This window comes from Theropithecus gelada, chromosome 4 (assembly GCF_003255815.1).
Source record: "Theropithecus gelada isolate Dixy chromosome 4, Tgel_1.0, whole genome shotgun sequence".
NCBI lineage: Eukaryota > Metazoa > Chordata > Mammalia > Primates > Cercopithecidae > Theropithecus > Theropithecus gelada.
Genome location: NC_037671.1, coordinates 27,860,161 through 27,880,290, shown reverse-complemented (window position 1 = coordinate 27,880,290; position 20,130 = coordinate 27,860,161). Strand labels below are relative to the sequence as shown.

The 20,130-nt window shown below is 44.2% G+C and overlaps 1 protein-coding gene across 8 annotated transcripts in view; it reads left to right on the top strand.

The window, feature by feature from the left end:
• Window positions 1–20,130, top strand: part of RIPOR2 (RHO family interacting cell polarization regulator 2) — a 240,828-nt gene that overhangs the window by 194,703 nt on the left and 25,995 nt on the right. For 3 of the 8 annotated variants that reach the window (XM_025382889.1, XM_025382891.1, XM_025382892.1), the window contains exons 9-14: window positions 5,309–5,352; window positions 7,191–7,316; window positions 7,949–8,097; window positions 9,770–9,899; window positions 14,662–15,354; window positions 19,239–19,420. In XM_025382889.1, coding sequence (XP_025238674.1) covers window positions 5,309–5,352; window positions 7,191–7,316; window positions 7,949–8,097; window positions 9,770–9,899; window positions 14,662–15,354; window positions 19,239–19,420 — 1,324 coding nt within the window. Of the gene's footprint in view, window positions 1–5,308; window positions 5,353–7,190; window positions 7,317–7,948; window positions 8,098–9,769; window positions 9,900–10,232; window positions 10,383–14,661; window positions 15,355–17,746; window positions 19,160–19,238; window positions 19,421–20,130 lie in introns of those variants that run through there. The other 5 variants (XM_025382890.1, XM_025382888.1, XM_025382893.1 and 2 more) reach the window with 3 other exon arrangements.

Below are 20,130 nucleotides of genomic sequence, written 5' to 3'. Positions count from 1 at the left end.
CTGTAACACCCTCCAAACGAGGCTGTGGAAGAGGTGTTAGATCAGTAATATGTGAGTACCATGAAACATCCAAAGGTATGACCCCTGCAAGCCCCCATGCCCACCCTCAGAGGTAACCCCCATGATGGGTTTTTGAGTGAAAGCTAGAAAGCTTTCATTAAGCTTTCTAGATCATGCACTAGTAATCACAAACTGTTGAGAAAACTTGCAGCTTTCTCTAACCGTGAAAATGCCAGCAGGCCCCCAGACAAGAGCCTGAAAGAAACCTGGCCAGGCCTCAAAGACAGACTGTAACTGTCATTGCCCCACTGTTAGTGCTAATTCCGTGGCCAGTACCACCAGTGGCTTACACAGCAGACAGAACTTTAAGAAGCACGGCACAAAAGCTGTTTGTGCCTGGATAGTGCCATTGTGCTACATTATTGCTACAGTCAGAGGATCAGTGATGCCACTACAGCAGTTCCAAGAAATTTTGCTTAGTAATGTGGGCTGAGATGTGAAAAAAACATCACTACCAAGTACCTTTCTCATATTCAGTTTTCTTCAGATATAAAATTTCTGGTAATTTTAAAGGTGGGGAAACAAATACCTTCAAAGGATTTCCCCTTTATCCACCTTTATCTAGTAACAATGCCAGATCAGTTTCTTTTCAACCAGTCTTCCATTGTAATTACACAAATAAACAGACAATAAATTAATCCTGAACTAATTTGCAGAGGGGTTTTGTTTTGTTTTTGAGACAAAGTCTTGCTGTGTCACCCAGGCTGGAGTGCAGTGGCACCATCTCTGTTCACTGCAACCTCCGCCTCCTGGGTTCAAGCGATTCTGATGCCTCAGCCTCCAGAGTAGCTGGGATTACAGATGCCCACCATCACACCTGGCTAATTTTTGTATTTTTAGTAGAGACAGTGTTTCTCCATGTTGGCCAGGCTAGTCACAAACTCCTGACGTCAGGTGATCCGCCCACCTCAGCCTCCCAAAGTGCTGGGATTACAGGTGTGAGCCACCACGCCCGGCCAATTTGCAGAGGTTTTTAAAGAGTACTTTGGACTGTATTAGAATTAGCATGTCCAGTTTAGGATTTACAAAAGCCAGTCGATTGTACTTTCTTTCAGAAGTATTTTTTAAAAGACTAACTAAATGCTCCAGAAAATTATTAGTGGAATACAGGCTTCTTCAATTCTGCTCTTATTTCAGTAAGTCTTTTTAAGTGACTTGTTGTGTTCTAATTATTAGTGAAAGCTGTTCTTAAATGTACTGGCTCCACGGGCAGGAAGGCACGGACGAGCTGGTGAGTTGCTGCCATCTACTGACAAGTGATGGTAACAGCACGTGCTTTTTTTTTTTTTTTAAGCATCCGGGGACCTTTTTTGCTGTCAGCTTACCCATGCAACGTCCATCAGTCAGGTGAAAGTAGAAGCATTCATTTAAGACTCTCAACTTAATTGGGTTTTTTGCTTTGTTTTGTTTTTTGAGTCGAGGGTCTCGCTCTGTCACACAGGCTGGTGGAGTTCAGTGGCTCCCTGCTGCCTCAAACTCCTAACCTCAAGCAATCCTCCTGCCTCAACCTCCTGAGTAATTGGGACCATGGGCGCACGCTGCCATGACTGGCTAATTTTTAAACTTTTTGTAGAGATAGGGTCTCACTCTGTTGCCCAGGTTGGTCTCAAACTCCTGGGCTCAGGTGATCCTACTGCCTTGACGTCCCAGAGCGCTGGGATCACAGGTGTGAGCCACCATGCCTGGCCAAGAATCTCCAGCGTACTAACAGGGCTATTCATAGAAGGCAAAACACATTGTGTGATACCACCCACAGCATCTTTATATGGGTAAAATCACGTTTAAATAAATATATAAACAACCTTTGTGTTATAAATAGTGTTATAAATGGCAAAGGTTATAAATAGCAACTCAAGGAGGCTGAGGTACTAAGGGACCCATTTGTCATATGGACGTCTTTGTGTGGGAACAGTCTAGGACTCACAGCTGTTTCTGGACCAGCTCATCAAAATTATTTCCTCGGACTGCCTCTAAAAAAGTCACTGGGTAAACAGGGAGGAACTGTTCGTGTCTTCTTCAATCTTGACGTAAACACTTTGAAAGTAGTACCTTCTTGTTTTTTTAAAACATTGAGAAATATAACCAAAAAATTAAAATCATATATAATCGTTCCACCCAGTGCTAAGCTTTATTAAAATTATTAAAATATCCAACCAACTTTTCTGTGTGTACACACTGCCTGCCAAGGTGTGTGATCTTTTTTACATCTTTTTTCTGTATTACAAAATAAGTATATGATCTTTTTAAAAATCAAATAAAAATTATCACTTAATGACAAAAATTTAACTTTCTCCTTAATTCTACCCTACCAGAGATCATTATTGTTTAACAGTTTGGTATGGTTTTCTAGACTTTCTTCCCTGGGGATCCATTTATATATAGCCGAGGTTATACTCTATGTAAGGCTTTGTGTCCTTCCTTTTTTTTTTTTTTTTTTGAGACGGAGTCTCGCTCTGTTGCCAGGCTGTAGTGCAGTGGTGTGATCTCGGCTCACTGCAACCCCCGCCTCCCAAGTTCAAGTGATTATCCTGCCTCAGCCTCCCAAGTAGCTGGGACTACAGGTACCCACCACCACACCCAGCTAATTTTTGTATTTTTAGTAGAGACGGGGTTTCACCATGTTGGCCAGGATGGTCTCAATCTCTTGACCTCGTGATCCACCTGCCTCGGCCTCCCAAAGTGCTGGGATTACAGGTGTGAGCCACCGCACCCAGCTACCTTTTTTCTTTTTATACTTAATATTACATTATAAATCTTGCCTTTAACTAAAAGTTCACTACAAATATTTGTACTGAATTCTTTGCTTGTTTTTTTGGATTTTTTCTGAAATAGAGTCTCGCTCTGTCATGCAAGCTTGAGTGCAGTGGCGTGATCTCTGCTCACTGCAACCTCTGCCTCCAGGGTTCAAGCGATTCTCCTGCCTCAGCCCCCGAAAAGCTAGGATTACAGGCAAGCACCACCCTGCCAGGCTAGTTTTTGTATTTTTAGTAGAGACAGGGTTTCTCCATGTTGGCCAGGCTGACTTGGAACTCCTGACCTCAGGTGATCTGCCCGCCTCAGCCTCCTAAAGTGCTGGGATTACAGGCGTGAGCTACCACATCCAGCTTGTACTGAATTCTTAACTGGAAATCTTATAAGACTTTATTTTTTTCCTTCAAAAAAATTTTAAAGGATAAAGATTTTTAACCATTTTTATTAAATTTGTTTGGTTCCTTGAATAAAACTTTTAGTCTTTAGGCCCCAATGAATGTAAAGGGCTTTGCTTTGTGATTGGCACGAAAACAACTTAACAGCTGACTAAAGCCAGAAACAACTGATTAAAGTAAAGCTGGGTCACTGACAAGCCTCTGTGGATGAGATTAGTTTCCTCATTTGCTATGCACATGTGATTAGCACACCTTCCTCCTCACACCTTTATTCATGCTTGACACAGTAGACATTCAAGAAACATTGTTGAATACACACATGTCATTCACTCAGCCTGGAAGTATCTGTACACCCATGTCCTCATTTTACTGTGGTGAAACTTTGTTATTCAAATGCTGCTTTCTTCTATGAAACTATTCTGCATTAAATAAGATAGTCTCTGTTTTTTCATTTTAATTATATAGTAATACATTCTCATAAAAATACAGAAAAAAGCAAAGATCTCCTTCTGTCTCTCCACTGCTGTTTCCCTCCCTGATGCATATCAGTTTACTGTGTGTTTTCTTTTCTCTTCTCTTCTCTTCTTTTCTCTTCTCTTCTCTTTCCTTTTTGAGACAGAGTCTCACTCTGTTACCGAGGCTGGAGTGCGGTAGTGTAATCACGGCTCACTATAGCCTAGACCTCCTGGGCTCAAGCGATCCTCCCACCTCAGCCTCCGAGCAGCTGGGACTGCAGACATGCACCACCACACCTGGCTAATTTTTTTTTCTTTTTAGTAGAGATGAGGTCTCACTATGTTGCCCAGGCTTGTCTTGAACTCCTGAGCTCGAGTCATCCTCCTGCCTTGGCCTCCCAAAGTGCTAGGATTATAGGAGGGAGCCAATATGCCAGCCTTGTGTCTTTTCATATAGATTACATCTTTCATTAAATAGTAGATGGCATGTACTCAATAAATAGTATTATCCCACTCTTGGATATATCATCATTACCACGTATTAAGGACCTACTATGTGTAAGATGCCATCTGTTGTTGTTACAAACAATTCTATGAAGTGGACACTGTTATCCTATTTTAAAGGTGAAGAAACTTGGGTTAAGTAAATTTTCTAGAGTAGGATAGCCAGTAGACAAACAAATTAACCTCAGGTGTAACTCCATCTTACCGTCTGCAAGTCTTTGTCTGTTTCATTTCTGTGGGCTTTAACCGTATTTTGTTCTAGATCATGGGGATCCATATAATCTTTAATTTCCAAATTATTACCCCAATGCCTAGCATAGACCCTTACATACAGCAGACTCTCAGTAAATATCTACCAAAGGAAAGAAAAAGACTGGACAAACCCAGTATTCCTGAGATGGCCTCAGATGGGGACCATCTAGTCTGATAAGATTTGTTTTTGCTGCTGCACCAGAGAGAGATCTCAAATTGAGCAGATCCAGTTAGACATGACTTGCTGGATGGCACAGTAGAAGTCCCATCTTTCTTTTGGGGGTGTATCATTTGGTTGGTTGGATTGATTTTGTTTTCTTAATCACTAGCTTTGTGTAAGTAATAATCCATTTTCAGGGATTTCATAACAGCAAATTGTATCATTATACCAGATAAAAAGGATAAAGAAAACATCAGAATTAGTAAATTGGAGGGCAGCAAGGGAAATAACTGCATGGAATCTTAACTCAAATGGGTGGCACCTAAAAAATTACACATTTTAGGACAGAAGGGAAAATAGGAGACCAGATTATCTTCATGGGAATATGTTGGATAAATAAATAAATCTTTCTGGCCCTAATACCCTAACCCTGGAATCTGCTTGGATCTTAAATCAGCCCAAGATGTACTGAGCTCTAGCTCCCCTTCTTGCCCAGCCTCCCCTACCTTGGAAACCACCTCTTCCATCACTTCATCCAGGAATGTCTTCTTTACCTGTGATAGAAGGAACTCCCCCAAAACCGTTGTTCCCCAGGAATGGCCCCAAAAAGTGTCATGTGAGTTTGCACAAAGTTCTGACACTTCACCTGAATTCTTTTCAACATGCCAGTATGTGTCTATAGAGAGGGGAAATAATGTTCTATACCTCACTTTCCAATTGCTTGGTTCCAGGTCTGGCTGGATTTGCGCGCCTCTGTCCTGGAGATCAATATGAAGTAAGTATTGTCTTGGTCTGGGTGCTGGAATTACGGACCTGAAGGGTAGGGGCCAGTTGTCATGTCATTTTGCTTCTCAAGTTGTCTTTTTTTTTTTTAATTTTTAATTTTGAAAAACATTTTAAGCCAATGAGAAAGTCTGGAAATGGGTACAGGACTTCCCATAAACCCTTCATCTAGATTCACCACTTTGTAACATTATGCCACATTTGCTCTGTCATCATCATTATTGCTGTCATTGTTACTATTATTTTGCTGAACCATTTTATTTATTTTTATTTATTTATTTTTGAGATGGAGTCTCACTCTGTTGCCCAGGCTGGAGTGCAGTGGCATGATCTCAACTTACTGCAACCTCTGCCTCCTGGGTTCAAGCGATTCTCCTGCCTCAGCCTCCAGAGTAGCTGGAACTACAGGCACCCGCCACCACACCCGGCTAATTTTTTTTGTGTTTTTAGTAGAGATGGGGTTTTACCATGTTGGCCAGGCTGGTCTCAAACTCCTGACCTCAGGCGATCCCCCCGCCTTGGCCTCCCAAAGAGCTGGGATTACAGGTGTGAGCCACCGTGCCTGGCCCCTGAACCATTTTAGAGCAAGATGCAAACACCAGGACTCTTTATCCCTAAATTCTTCTTCTAAGAATGGAAGGACATTCTCTCACATAGGCATTACTAACACCAGTGAGTTTAAGATTGGCTCTTCAGCTAATGTCACCTGGAATTAGTCTATGTTCATATTTTGCCAGATGTTCCAATATTGTACTAGGTAAGCAGGGTTTGTTTTTTTTTTTTTTTTTCCTGATCCAAGAGCCAATCCAGGATCATGGCTGATCATAAGTACCATGACTGAAGAAAAATAACATCTAGATCTTTCTTTGTAAAAATGTGCTCCAAAAAGTAAAAATAGGCTTTGTTTCTTTCCCTCTTCAAAAGGAAACTTATATAACCATTTCATCTGACATCTCCTCCAAAACCCTCTATACTCATACTTCTTAAAGCAGGGGTGAGGGTATATCTTCCCTTAAACATTAAAGCAGTCTGACCAAGGAAGTATTGCACACCTTCCCCCAAGAGTATGTTGGATTTCAAAGTTCTTGCCAGCTCCATCTCCCTATCCAGAATAAGGATGTCTTTATTTCTTGCTTAAGAGGGTTTTAGCTGATACTTATTCCTCTCACTAAAGGAGCTGGGTTGTGTGAAGAATTAATCCCAGTGGCTGCTCTATTGAAGCAGAACTAACAAGAGAGAGAACTGCTTGGCATGAGTGAGCAGAAGGGCACCATGCAGTGACCTTTTACTACAGAAAACCTGTACCCCCTCTGTCTCAGACAGGCAGAACTTACTATGCTTTGAAAGTCTCGGGCCAGGCATGGTGGCTGTTGCCTGTAATCCTAGCACTTTAGGAGGCCAAGGCAGGTAGATCACGTGAGGTCAGGAGTTCGAGATACCAGCCTAGCCAACATGGTGAAACCTCGTCTCTACTAAAAATACAAAAATGAGCTGGGCATGGTGGCACATGCTTGTAGTCCCAGCTACTTGGGAGGCTGAGGCAGGAGAATCGCTTGAACCCTGGAGGCGGAGGTTGCAGTGAGCCAAGATCATGCCATTGCACTGCAGCCTGGGTGACAGAGCGAGACTCCATCTCAAAAGAAAAGAAAAAAAAGTCTCTTCCCCACTCATCCCCAGCTCCACCCACACCCAAGAGTAAGGGGGTGGAGGGAGAGTGAGGGAGAAGGGGAGGGCGGCAGTGGCGTTAGTTCTGTCTCGTTTTGATCTTGGTGTTCTGGTGGAGAAGGGGGTATGGCAAGACATGAAGGCCCTTGGATGTCTCCTCTCCAGATTTTCATGAAGTACGGCCGGCAGCGGTGGAAACTGAAAGGCAAAATAGAAGTAAATGGCAAGCAGAGCTGGGATGGAGAAGAAACAGTTTTTCTGCCCCTGATAGTTGGGTTCATCTCCATCAAGGTACAGTATTGTCATTGCCTGTTGTCTTTCATGGTGCCACAGCTGGATGATCTATTGGTGGGACCTTTACCCGTGACCCCTGCCTGTCACCCCTCCATCCCAAGGACTTCTCTGCACTTCAAGTCCATTACAAAGACTGTTGCTCTCACATCAGAGTAGGTAAAGTCAATCTAAGATACACTTTTGAAATATCCACCTCTGGCCAGGCATAGTGTAGTGGCTCACACCTGTAATCCCAGCACTTTGGGAGGCTGAGGTGGGTGGATCACGTGAGCCCAGGAGTTGGAGACCAGCCTGGCCAACATGGCAAAACCCCATCTCTACAAAAGTACAAAAATTAGCCAGATGTGGTACGTGTGCGTGTAGTCCCAGCTACTTGAAAGTCTGAGGTGGGAGGATCACCTGAGCCCAGGAGGTCAAGGCTGCAGTGAGCCATGATCACACTACTGCACTATAGCCTGGGTGACAGAGAGAGACCCTGTCTCCAAAAAGAAAAAACAAAATCCACTTCCAATTTCAGATATGATTCTGAAAGAAATGACCAACCTAGCTCAGTAAAAAAAATGACACATTATCCTACCTTTCTCCTCTGCTGTGATGTAAGGCCTTTCCCCTCCCACTCTCTCTGCTAGGTCACGGAGCTCAAAGGGCTGGCAACTCACATCCTGGTAGGTAGCGTGACCTGTGAGACCAAAGAGCTGTTTGCAGCCCGACCTCAGGTGGTGGCTGTCGACATCAATGACCTTGGCACCATCAAACTGAACCTGGAAATCACCTGGTAGTAAGTGCCTCTTCCTCTTTTATCTCTTCATATAGGAATATCTGATACAGGCTAGTGCTATTCAAAGCTGGTGCATGGACCATCTGCATCACCAGGGAGCTTGTTAAAAAAGCAGAATCTTGGGCCGCACCCCAGAACTACTGTGGCAGGATTGCTCAGGCCCCAGAATCTGTTTAACAAACTCCCCGGGTGAGGTGCACGCGTGTTAAAGTTGGAGAAGCCTGGATCATATCACCAATCTCCTCTTCTACTTTCTATTTTAAAATATTTTTTCTGTCACCTTCCTTCCCTCTCTACCTTTCAATATATAAGAGAATATGTCCTCTCAAGTAAACTAATTTGAAAGAAAATATCTGTCCAATAGGAGGTACTTTGACCTCAGAAAAATCCTGATTCTCACTATGATGCTTTAAATGCTTATTCCTCTTTATCGCATAACTTCATGCTGCTCTGGAAAATTATGAGTATCCTTAGTTCCTCTGCACTGTATTTACTGAAATAGAGCATCCCCAAAGGGCAAGAGATATCTTTTTTCAAAACAATGAACTTAGAAATGGTTTTCCAAAGTCACCCAGTGAGAAAGGTCATGATAAGTTATTAACACCAGTAGCGCCGGGCGCGATGGCTCACACCTGTAATCCCAGCACTTTGGGAGGCCAAGGAAGGTGGATCACCTGAGGTCAGGCGTTCGAGACGAGCCCGGCCAACATAGTGAAACCCCGTCTCTACTAAAAATACAAAAATTAGCCGGGCATTGTGGCAGGCACCTGTAATGCCGGCTACTCGGGCAGCTGAGGCAAGAGAATCGCTTGAACCGGGAGGCAGAGGTTGCAGTGAGCTGAGATCGTGCCATTGCACTCCAGCCTGGGCAACAAGAGGGAAACTCCATCTCAAAAAAAAAAAACAAAAAAAGACAAAAAGAAACCCCCAATAGTAGTTCACAATATTTAATGTAATGCCTCTGGTATATTGCTGAGTTGACATGTTGAGTATTCATGCTCAGGGTCTCATTTACAATATAGAAAGCCAGGTGTGGAAGCAGCAAAGACACTCTTGCCTCGTCATCATCAGCACGTGTTACCCAGCCCTTCCCTCCCCACAATCTGCAGTCATTGACGTCTCACATGCAAGATCATTCTTCTTGCTGGATGAATCAGGTGCCATGATATTAAGTGGCATCATGGTGAACAGACTGTTACTCTCTTCCCACACAAGAGGCTCTGTGTCAACTGAAATGAATGGGATTCTATTTTTGAGTGTTTTCTTTAGAACAGAACAATAGTCTGTCGATGTCTTATACCATTAAGGTATCTAGCCCCACAAAGTTCAGATAATTTTTATAGACTTTTCAACATCTTATTTTGTCGAAGCAAGCATTCATAAATTTGTGTTTCTAATGTTAGTGAGGAATGGGTTTATCTAAGTGTATAGATAAATTGTGCTTAAGAGCTGTGATAATATTCTGGGGTCCCTTGGGTGAGTCTAGACTCAGTTTTCTGCTCCACTTTTCTTTTATCCAGGTTTATTTTCTGCAAACCAGTTTAGCTAAAACCAGCCCAGTTCCTACCAGTTGAGTTTACTTTTATGTAATGAGGTACTCTCTCAGCCTGTGGTCTGTTGATGATAGGTGATTTTACCAAATGTGCATACATGGGGTCCTGTTGTTTTGCAGTCCATTTGACGTGGAGGACATGACCGCATCCTCAGGCGCTGGGAACAAGGCGGCAGCCCTTCAGAGGAGAATGTCCATGTACAGCCAGGGTACCCCGGAAACGCCCACCTTCAAAGACCACTCCTTCTTTGTAAGTTCAGTGTAATTTCCCGAGTAGAATCAATGCACCTGAGCCAGTGCTTGCACCCAGCATTTGAAATGCTTGAGAGACAGTGCTGGGAGTTCTCAGTAATTCTATCAGAGGTGGTAAGCCTCCTGTTTTTCCTCTCTCCTTGCCCACCTTACCTATTGCTGTGATGCTAACATGTAGATTTTTCTGAACATTCTCTAAGATCAGCCTTTTAAAGAAGTTGATATAAATAATAGCCGCTTGTTTTAATCAAAAATGCTCGCTAAAAAGCTAACAAAACATAGTAACCTGATTCTTCCCACTAACTCCCCCATCTTGCTTTCACTTCTGAAGAGGTGGCTGCATCCTTCCCCAGACAAGCCAAGGCGGCTGTCTGTCTTGAGTGCCTTGCAAGACACTTTCTTTGCCAAGCTGCACCGCAGCCGCTCCTTCAGTGACCTGCCCTCCCTCAGGCCGAGTCCCAAGGCCGTGCTAGAGCTCTATGTGAGTGTGGCCTGCCGGGTATGGAGTGCTTGACTTTGGGGGGGCTTGTGGCATGTGTGACTCAGCATGTCTCTTGTTTTATGTTCTCTGTCTTGCTCACTGGGTAATAGTTACAGCTGTACTGTCCTTGGGGTGGGAAACTTGGTCGTGCATGTAACTTTGATAGAGACACAGTTTGTCCTTCTCTTCTAATAATCCCTGTTTTTGTGCTGTGATTTTTCTCCATTGTGGCAAAGATATCCATGGTAACAAGATTTTAAACAAGTTTAAGCCTTTCAAAAACTGGCATTCGGCCCAGCATGGCGGCTCACACCTGTAATCCCAGCACTTTGGGAAGCTGAGGTGGGTGGATCACTTGAGCTCAGGCGTTCAAGACCAGCCTGGCCAACATAGTCAAACCCTGCCTCTACTAAAAATACAAAAAGTAGCCGGGAGTGGAGGCATGTGCCTGTAGTCCCAGCTACTTGGGAGGCTGAGGTGAGAGGATCACTTGAACCCAGGAGGCAGAGGTTGCAGTGAGCCGAGATGGTGCCCTTGCACTCCAGCCTGGGCAACAGCAAACTCCATCTCAAAAACAAAAACAAAAAAAATTGGCATTCAAGGAACTCAGAAGGATTTCAATGAGTTTTACTAGAGCTACTTCTATTTGAAAGCTTCTCCGTCTTAGTTTATTATAATGTTTGTTAATTTTATAACACTTTGACAAAAAGAAATCCTTAATTCACAGTCAGGAATACAATAAGTATTATGTAGTATACATTATGTCATGAGAGGATACACACACACACATGCATGCACATGCACATGCATGGAACATCCTGCTCTTCACAGACGTATAAAAGGAAGCTTTGAGTGTCAGCAGAGGAAAGGATTAAACGTCTTCGAGTTAATAATAATAATAGTTGCATCTTTTTCATTGAATTAAAAAATGCAGGTGAAGGCTGAACATGGTGGCTCACACCTATAATCCTAGCACTTTGTGAGGCCAAGGCAGGTGGATTGCTTGAGCCCAGGAGTTCAAGACCAGCCTGGGCAACAAAGTGAGACCCTGTCTCTACAAAAAATTTAAAAATTACCCTGGTGTGGTTGTACACACCTGTGGTCCCAACTACCCAGGAGACTGAAGCAGGATGATCATTAAAGCCCAGGAGGTTGAGGCTGCAGTGAGTTATTGCATGACTGCAGTCCAGTCTGGAAAGCAGAGCAAGACCTTGTCTCAAAAGGCAGGTGAAAAGGACCAGGCTAAACTCTGGTGGACTTTTATTTTTTTTATTTTTTTATTTTTTTGAGACGGAGTCTCGCTCTGTCGCCCAGGCTGGAGTGCAGTGGCCGGATCTCAGCTCACTGCAAGCTCCGCCTCCCGGGTTTACACCATTCTCCTGCCTCAGCCTCCCGAGTAGCTGGGACTACAGACGCCCGCCACCTCGCCCGGCTAGTTTTTTGTATTTTTTAGTAGAGACAGGGTTTCACCGTGTTAGCAAGGATGGTCTCGATCTCCTGACCTTGTGATCTGCCCGTCTCGGCCTCCCAAAGTGCTGGGATTACAGGCTTGAGCCACCGCGCCCGGCCCTCTGGTGGACTTTTAAAGGAAAATGGGAAGAATATATGGGGGAAATACACACGAAAACATGAACCAAAACACAAAGAGCTAACACAGCTGTACACGCAACCATTACCATAACATGTATATTCATGCTCATGTGCTACAGGTTGAGGGTTGTGGGTGAGAGTTGGTAGAGGTTTCATGTCATAATTTAAATAAGAACAAGGTTAGAAAACAACTGGATGATTTTCCTGATAAAGCCTTTTAGATAAACGCAAAGGTCCTCAGAGCGGCTGTTCCCATCTTGCTACAGCCCACCACAAGCCCATCTCACTTTTCCACTCTCTGTCCTCTGCTGGGGCCCCTTGGAGCTTCTCAGTGTCCTCGAAATGCACCACCTCTTTTCAGGAGCTCATGTCTTCGCATGTTGTTCCTTCTAGAATGCACTTCCTCTGCTGCCTGCCCCCTACCTCACCATCCTCCACATTAAGCTCCAGGACTGGTTCTTTCTCAGGCGGCAGCCACCCCCTTATTGGGGCCCTTCCCTCATGATGTCATCCCTCAGTTACAGCATGCACACCATTGTACTGTTGTGTGCTCATTGTTAGGCTCGTCCCCTTGGTAGACTGCAAGTCCCCTTGGGCAGGGCATCTCGATTTATTCTCACCAAATATTTGCCACTTAAGTAGGTGGAAGTTGGGCTTGAGTCTTGGAGTCTCAAGAGAAATGGCTGGGAAGGACTTTGGAATTGGAATAAGAATCCTGACAACCCAATCTCTCCGCCATACCCAGTGTCTCCCACCTCCCTCGGTGCTGCCATGAGATGTGTGCACAGATCAGATGAGGCTCAGTGGGACCATGTGGAGGACCCACAGGTTCTAGAAGCCTAAGGGACCCCCATGGATGAGGTCTAGGGAGAAGGCTCCAGGCATCCCTCATCCCTCCCCTAAAAGATTCCTTTTATCTTTCCTAGAGACATAAGGTGTATATGAGGTGGGGGGTGCAAATACGTGAGGGAAGAAACTGAAATACACAAGCTGGGAGGGGAGGAAGAGGAGCACCAGAGCCCAACACCCCAACAACATTGTGGACCACAGCTCAGTAATCACTCACAGAGTAAAACATCCTCAGTTTTGGAGGTAAAGAGACTGAGCTTGTAGAGGTTACTCAAGTGTCCAGTGACACATCATTTTACTCGCCTGCAGTTAAAGTAAATCGTCTTCCAACCATGCTACAACAATGGACAGTTTGGGTGGAACGAACTGCATGTGTCAGGATCTCATGGCCTCAGATGCAGCAGCAATGGGACCAGGGACCCAGCTGGAGGAGGACGGGGAGCCTTTATCTTCCTGTCTGTTCGTCACTGCATTTGCTGTAACATTTTTATTTGGCGGACTTATTCCCAGCAAATTTTGAGAATTTGTCAATTTCTATATAATTAAAACAATTATTAGCATAATGCTTACCATTTATTTACTTCAAAAACCGAATCTGGAATCTGAGAAAATTAACCATTTTGGGCCGGGTGTGGTGGCTCACGCCCGTAATCCCAGCACTTTGGGAGACTGAGGCAGGCGGATCACCTGAGGTCAGGAGTTTGGGACCACCCTGACCAACATGGTGAAACCCTGTCTCTACTTAAAAAAAATACAAAAATTAGCTGGGCATGGTGGCGCATGCCTGTAGTCCTAACTACTTGGGAGGCTGAGGCAGGAGAATCACTTGAACCCAGGAGGCAGAGGTTGCAGTGAGTTGAGATCGTACCATTGCACTCCAGCCTGGGCAACAAGAGTGAAACTCTGTCTCAAAAAAAAAAAAAAAAACAGAAAGAAAAATTAACCATTTTGAAGGGGTTAATCTCAATAACTAAAAAGCCCTTTCCACAGAACAGCATTTGGCATTTAGGCATTATACACAGACCACAGCACAAGGAGAGCTGACTTAGAAATGGAAATGCCTGAATAAATGAATGATCTTGGTTACCTGGATATTTCTGACCTCTGTCTTCAGAGTTCTGCTTCATGAAGCACAGGGCGTACCTGTGACACCACCCGCGTCTGCTTGACAGGTGACTCAGTGTTTCTAGGCAGCCTGAGAGCCCTGGGGTGTACCTCCTGCAAGATTGATGTTCCATTTATTGGTCTTTTCCTCTTATTTCTAGAGAAGTTATGCAAATGTATGGCTGGCCTTGAATTATTTATGGCATGGTTACTAAATTAATAAAACATTTTCCAGAGCTTGGGATTTGTGGGTAGAGATTTTCAAAGGAATAATTTTTGAGAATTGAAGCAGAACAAAACATCACATCTTTGGAACTAAATTGCATGGACGTTGGAAAGTTTTTTAAGATAGTTGCCTAAATAGAAAAAGGAATTGGTAATGTTATTCATAACTATGGCTGCCAAATATTATGAGCTCTTGGAATTCAGAAAACAAGCCCCTCCCCCCATGCAACCTTTTCTTTTGAAAAATGTCAAACCTTGAGATGATTGGCATGAACTTTCACCTAGATTCAACAATAGAAACAGTTCTTGATGGTCTGTTTTTTTTTTGCCAGCCACACAGACACACACACACACACACACACACACAGGCATCAACAAAGAAAATGCTAATATTCTGAAAGTTCTGGGTATTTTCACTGTAATTGTCTTACACTCTGTCTGGAAATAAACCATGCCAAGCCAAATGCGTCATTTGTATTGAAAATAATAATGAGGTATCTTTTATCTACAGTCGAATCTACCTGATGACATCTTTGAAAATGGAAAGGCAGCAGAGGAGAAAATGCCACTGTCGCTCAGCTTCAGTGACCTGCCCAACGGGGACTGCGCCCTCGCCTCCCACTCAACAGGCTCCCCTTCCAACTCAACAAATCCAGAAATTACCATCACCCCTGCGGAGTTTCACCACAGCAGCCTGGCCTCCCAGAATGAGGGTTTGGATGACACCAGCTCAGCATCTTCCAGGAACTCCTTGGGAGAAGGCCAAGAGCCAAAATCACACCTGAAGGAGGAAGACCCAGAGAAGCCCAGGAAACCTGCCTCGGCCCCATCCGAGGCTTGCCGCCGACAGTCCTCAGGTGCTGGGGCTGAGCACCTGTTCCTTGAGAATGATGTTGCAGAGGCACTTCTGCAAGAGTCCGAGGAGGCCTCTGAGCTCAAGCCTGTGGAACTGGACACTTTGGAAGGAAACATCACGAAGCAGCTGGTCAAGAGGCTCACATCTGCAGAGGTGCCAGTGGCCACAGACAGGGTGCTCTCAGAGGGCTCTGTCGGGGGAGAATCCGAAGGCTGCAGATCCTTTCTAGATGGAAGCTTAGAGGATGCTTTTAATGGGCTTTTCCTTGCATTAGAACCACATAAAGAGCAGTATAAAGAGTTTCAGGATCTGAACCAAGAAGTCATGCATTTGGATGATATTCTAAAAGTAAGTACCTTTTCAGAGAAATTGGATTAGGTTTGGAGAGAAGTGTCCTAAGCCAACATTCTGTTTAAGATGAGGTATCATTTAAAAATAAGTCCTGTCCAGGCTGGGCGTGGTGGCTCACGCCTGTAATCCCAGCACTTTGGGAGGCCTAGGAGGGCAGATCACGAGGTCAGGAGATGGAGAACATCCTGGCTAACACCGTGAAACCCCATCTCTACTAAAAATACAAAAAAATTAGCTGGGCGTGGTGGCGGGCGCCTGTAGTCCCAGCTACTTGGGAGGCTGAGGCAGGAGAATGGCATGAACCCAGGAGGCAGAGCTTGCAGTGAGCAGATATCACGCCACTGCACTCCAGCCTGGGCGACAGAGCAAGACTCCGTCAAAAAAAAAAAAAAAAAAAAAAATCTTGTCCAATCATAGGATTAATAGGTCATCATCATTTTAAATGGCACTAATATGCCAGTAGTACATATTAAGTTTTATTTTCCTGACAACAGATCAACTTATCTAAATTGATTAGGATTTAAACAAAGAGCTCTAGAGAATGTTGAAATTCCCCCAGTCCCCAAGTGAATCATTCTAATCCCATATGTGAAATAGTGGCACTTTGATGATTACAGTCTCACAGGCGTTACTGGATAGGATCCCTCTCAGGGGGTGGGGAAAGCAGGGAGCCCTTTCCCTGATTGGAGTCAGAGTAATCCAGTTCCATTGTGAGAGCCATGAGCCACTGCCTACTGGAGGAGACTGCCTGTTCTCACAATTGGTCCAAATAACCAAGTCAGAATCTCAGATTAATCATCAGCAAAATAATCATCCGTTCTACTCTAGAGCGGGGAATCCATAGACTCTCCAGAGATACCCTCAATCCATGGGGATCAGACAGCCCAGGGTGCAGGTGGGAGGGTAAGATGAGAAGGATGATTTCCTCACAGGCGGGAGGTCCTGATAATGAGATCATTATTGCTGCATCAGAATGTATCTGCCTCGACCTGCATACAGATTAATTTTTTAAAAAACACTGCACAAGAAGACAGATTTGAATTGTTGTCCCAAATCTCACTGCCACTTCTTGTATTCTTTGCTGCTCTGATTTATATTGTTGTATAAAAGAAAAGAGAACTCAGATCCTTTTTCTTAAAAGAGCAGTTGGTTGGGGAACCTGGTCTCTAAAAAGGCTTGAAAGTAAGGTTGCAGGGGCAAGCCGAGAACCAACCCACAGAAGGCTATTGCATCCCTTTCTAAGACTGTTTTCCTGGCTGAGCATGGTGGCTCATGCCTGTAATCCCAGCATGTTGGGAGGCCAAGGTGGGTAGATGACTTGAGCCCAGGAGTTAGAGACCAGTCCAGGCAACATGACAAAATCCCATCTCTACAAAAAATACAAAAATTAGCTGGGCGTGGTGGCACACACCTGTAGTCCCAGCTACTCGGGAGGCTGAGGTGGAAGAATCGCTTGAGCCAAGGAAGCAGAGGTTGTAGTGAGCTGAGATCACGCCACTGCACTCCAGCCTGGGCGAAAAAGTGAGATCCTGTCTCAAAAAAGAAAGAAAAAAAGAATATGATGATTGTTTAATACATGCCCAGTGGCATCTGAAACTGCATTTCCAAGGCTTTTTGACCATCTTATCCTTCTCTCCTCAGTCTTGCTGACCTAACTCTAGAGGAGATTTGTGCCTAAGGCAGATGATAATTCAGGCTCTGACTCTCCAGGTCTTCAAATGCTCATGACAGTTCAGTTGATGGCATAGCCTCCGAGAAACAGAAGGGCACTCTGAATCTACTTTCTGTAAAATATCAGTTCAAAACCATCAGCTCAGGGATTGTACATGCAGGCTGCTTGTCTAGTATTCCACTAAGCACCTATCTTTTCTGCACAGTTGACCAGCTTTGCTTTGTGGGCAAAAGGTATTCATTTCAAAGAGCTAAGACACAAATTGATGCCATCTAAAGTGAATTCCTTAGAGAAATCCAGTAGTGATAGCAGCTCCCATTCCAGGCATCTAGGGTGCTGCTAAGTAGCTCAATCCGCAGGAAACACTAGGCATTATTAAAAACTGGTGACCAGAGACTTCTTTCCAGAGTATTATTTCAGTCTGCTCTTGTTCTAAAATTGTCCTGCTACTAAAATCCTCAACTGCCCCTTTCTTTGTCATGACCAATATTTAAACACATCCATACTGTACAAGATCAAATTGTGCAGACACCTTGCTTAGGAAAAAAGACCCTAGAAGTAGGTGAAGTCCAGACCGACTCCCTCTCTCCCCCTGAGACTGCTGAAAATGTCACTAGTGAGTGTGTTTAGGTCTGGGGCAAATGGCTTTGTATCCAGCCAGAATTAAAGCATCAGCTGGACAAAGCTTTCTCTTTTCTCCCTCCTTCACATTCCTAGGATGCTAAACATCTTGACCATCAGAAACTAAATGGTGCTGCCTCTTGGACGGAGATCACTGAGGGTGAATGAGACAACTGTGATTTAAAAGACTGAAAGACGTTTTCCCGTGTGCTTTTGTGCCATCTTGAGTGTCAGAGACAGATCCCTGCAAGGCCCTTTCTACCTTGCACTAAGAAATCAGCACGGAGTGTCACCTAACTGGATGGAGGACATTTAGTGCTTCTTACTTGCAGAATTTGTCCCATTTGACCCACCCCAGCATCTTCTTGAATATTTGGAAATACTTCTCTCCAACTCTGTGCCCGTAGCAACTGGCATTGTTTTGCTTGTAATGTTTGTGCATGTGGCCAGCATTATAGAATGCTCCAGGCCAGAGAATGGGATTGTTCCCATGATGCCAGGGCCTGGTCAGGGAAGTGATGGGACTTGTTCCCTTTGAGGCAGAGCTACAGAGAAAGTAGGGCTGCTTCTTGTCATGTGCAAGGCATTCATTCTTTCCTCAAAGCTCAGAGGAAAAATTATATGCTGTGAGTAGGTACGGTGGCTCATGCCTGTAATCCCAACACTTTGGGAGGCCACTTTGGGAGGCCAAGGATTGCTGGACCCCAAGAGTTCAAGACAAGTATGGTCAATATAGGGAGACCCTGTCTTTACAAAAAGGAAAAAAATTAGCCTGGTGTGTGACACATGCCTGTGTTCTCAGCTACCTGAGAGGCTAAGGTGAGAGGATTGCTAAAGCCCAGCAGTTTGAGGCTGCAGTGAGCTGTGATCACACCACTGCACTCCAACCTGAGTGACAGAGCAAGACCTTGTCTCAAAAAAAAAAAAAAAAAAAAAAATGCAGGGCTTCTTACCTAGGGAACATGGGCTAGGTGAATTTGAGCCACTTCCTGTTTCTGGGATTTGTTTTGTTAGTCCTTTAGAGCAGGTGCCTTAGATAGCTAGCACCTTTTGTAGAACACTGAAGACATTGCCACTTGGAATTAGAGATTGGTCAGTATTCAGCATTGACTCACGACTTAAAATTTGTCTGCTTGTTGTATTTTATTTTGGGGTGAGCACTAGGCAGAGGGATATAGCAGTTCTGTTTCCCAAGGCTTTGTTGTTGACTTTGTTTTGTTTTGTTTTGTTTTCAACTTTTTGTTACAAAAATTTCAAACAGAAGTAGAGAAAATCCTCTAATGGATCCCAGTGTGCCCATCCCTCAACCTCCCCAGTGATCAACTCATGGCCAATCTTGTTTCCTATTCTTCAACCTGCTTACTTCCCTCTGGATTCTTCTGCAACCAGTCCCAGATATTGTGCCATTTTACCCACGGTTGTACTTCTTTTTTGGATATTAAGATTTTTAAATGCATTTTTAAATGCTAACAAAAAATAAAAACTTGAAACAAAAAAAAAAAGTGTGGCATCTCCAATTGAGCATCGTGTGTCCTGTTTCTCTTTCCGGATATGTTGATGTTCTCCCTGGTGCCTTCTGCCTTTACAGTGCAAGCCAGCAGTAAGCCGCAGCAGGTCTTCCAGTTTAAGTCTTACAGTTGAAAGTGCTTTAGAAAGCTTTGATTTCCTGAACACCTCTGATTTTGACGAGGAGGAGGATGGTGATGAGGTTTGTAATGTTGGCGGAGGTGCTGACTCAGTATTTTCAGACACTGAGACTGAGAAACACAGGTAAGTCTGAAGTTAGTGTCTCCTTATATTTCTCCTATCACAGCTGATACAGTAGTTCTTTGTTACTGTCAGAGGGGACCTGGTACACATTTCCAGGAAGATAAAACTCTCCACATGAGTGACCAATTGGCTTACAATTCCTTTTTATTGTCAAGTGCAATAAAAGCATCAATATTATTCATCTCTTTGGGGTTGCTTCAGGGAAAATAAATATCTTTATATTTCCTCTTTATAAATAGGAAAATTTTGTATGAGTGTTTATATACACATACATGTGTACACTTTTTTTTTTTTTTTTTAGGAGAGAGTCTTGCTCTGTCACCCAGGCTGGAGTGCAGTCGTGCGATCTCAGCTCACCACAACCTCCACCTCCCAGGTTCAAGCAATTCTCCTGCCTCAGCTTCCCCAGTAGCTGTGACTACAGGTGCTTGCCACCACACCCGGCTAATTTTTGTATTTTTTTAGTAGAGATGGGGTTTCACCATGTTGGCCAGGCTGGTCTTGAACTCCTGACCTCAGGTGATCCACCCGCCTTAGCCTCCCAAAGTGCTGGGATTACAGGTGTGAGCCACCACACCCAGCCCTCACATGTGTCTTATAGGGTTCAGTGTCTGCAACTTGACCCCATGCAATTAATTCCAAATTAACTAGGTATACACATTTCTGGAGAACTCTTACTGGATGACAAATTTGGACCTGGTTCTCCCTGG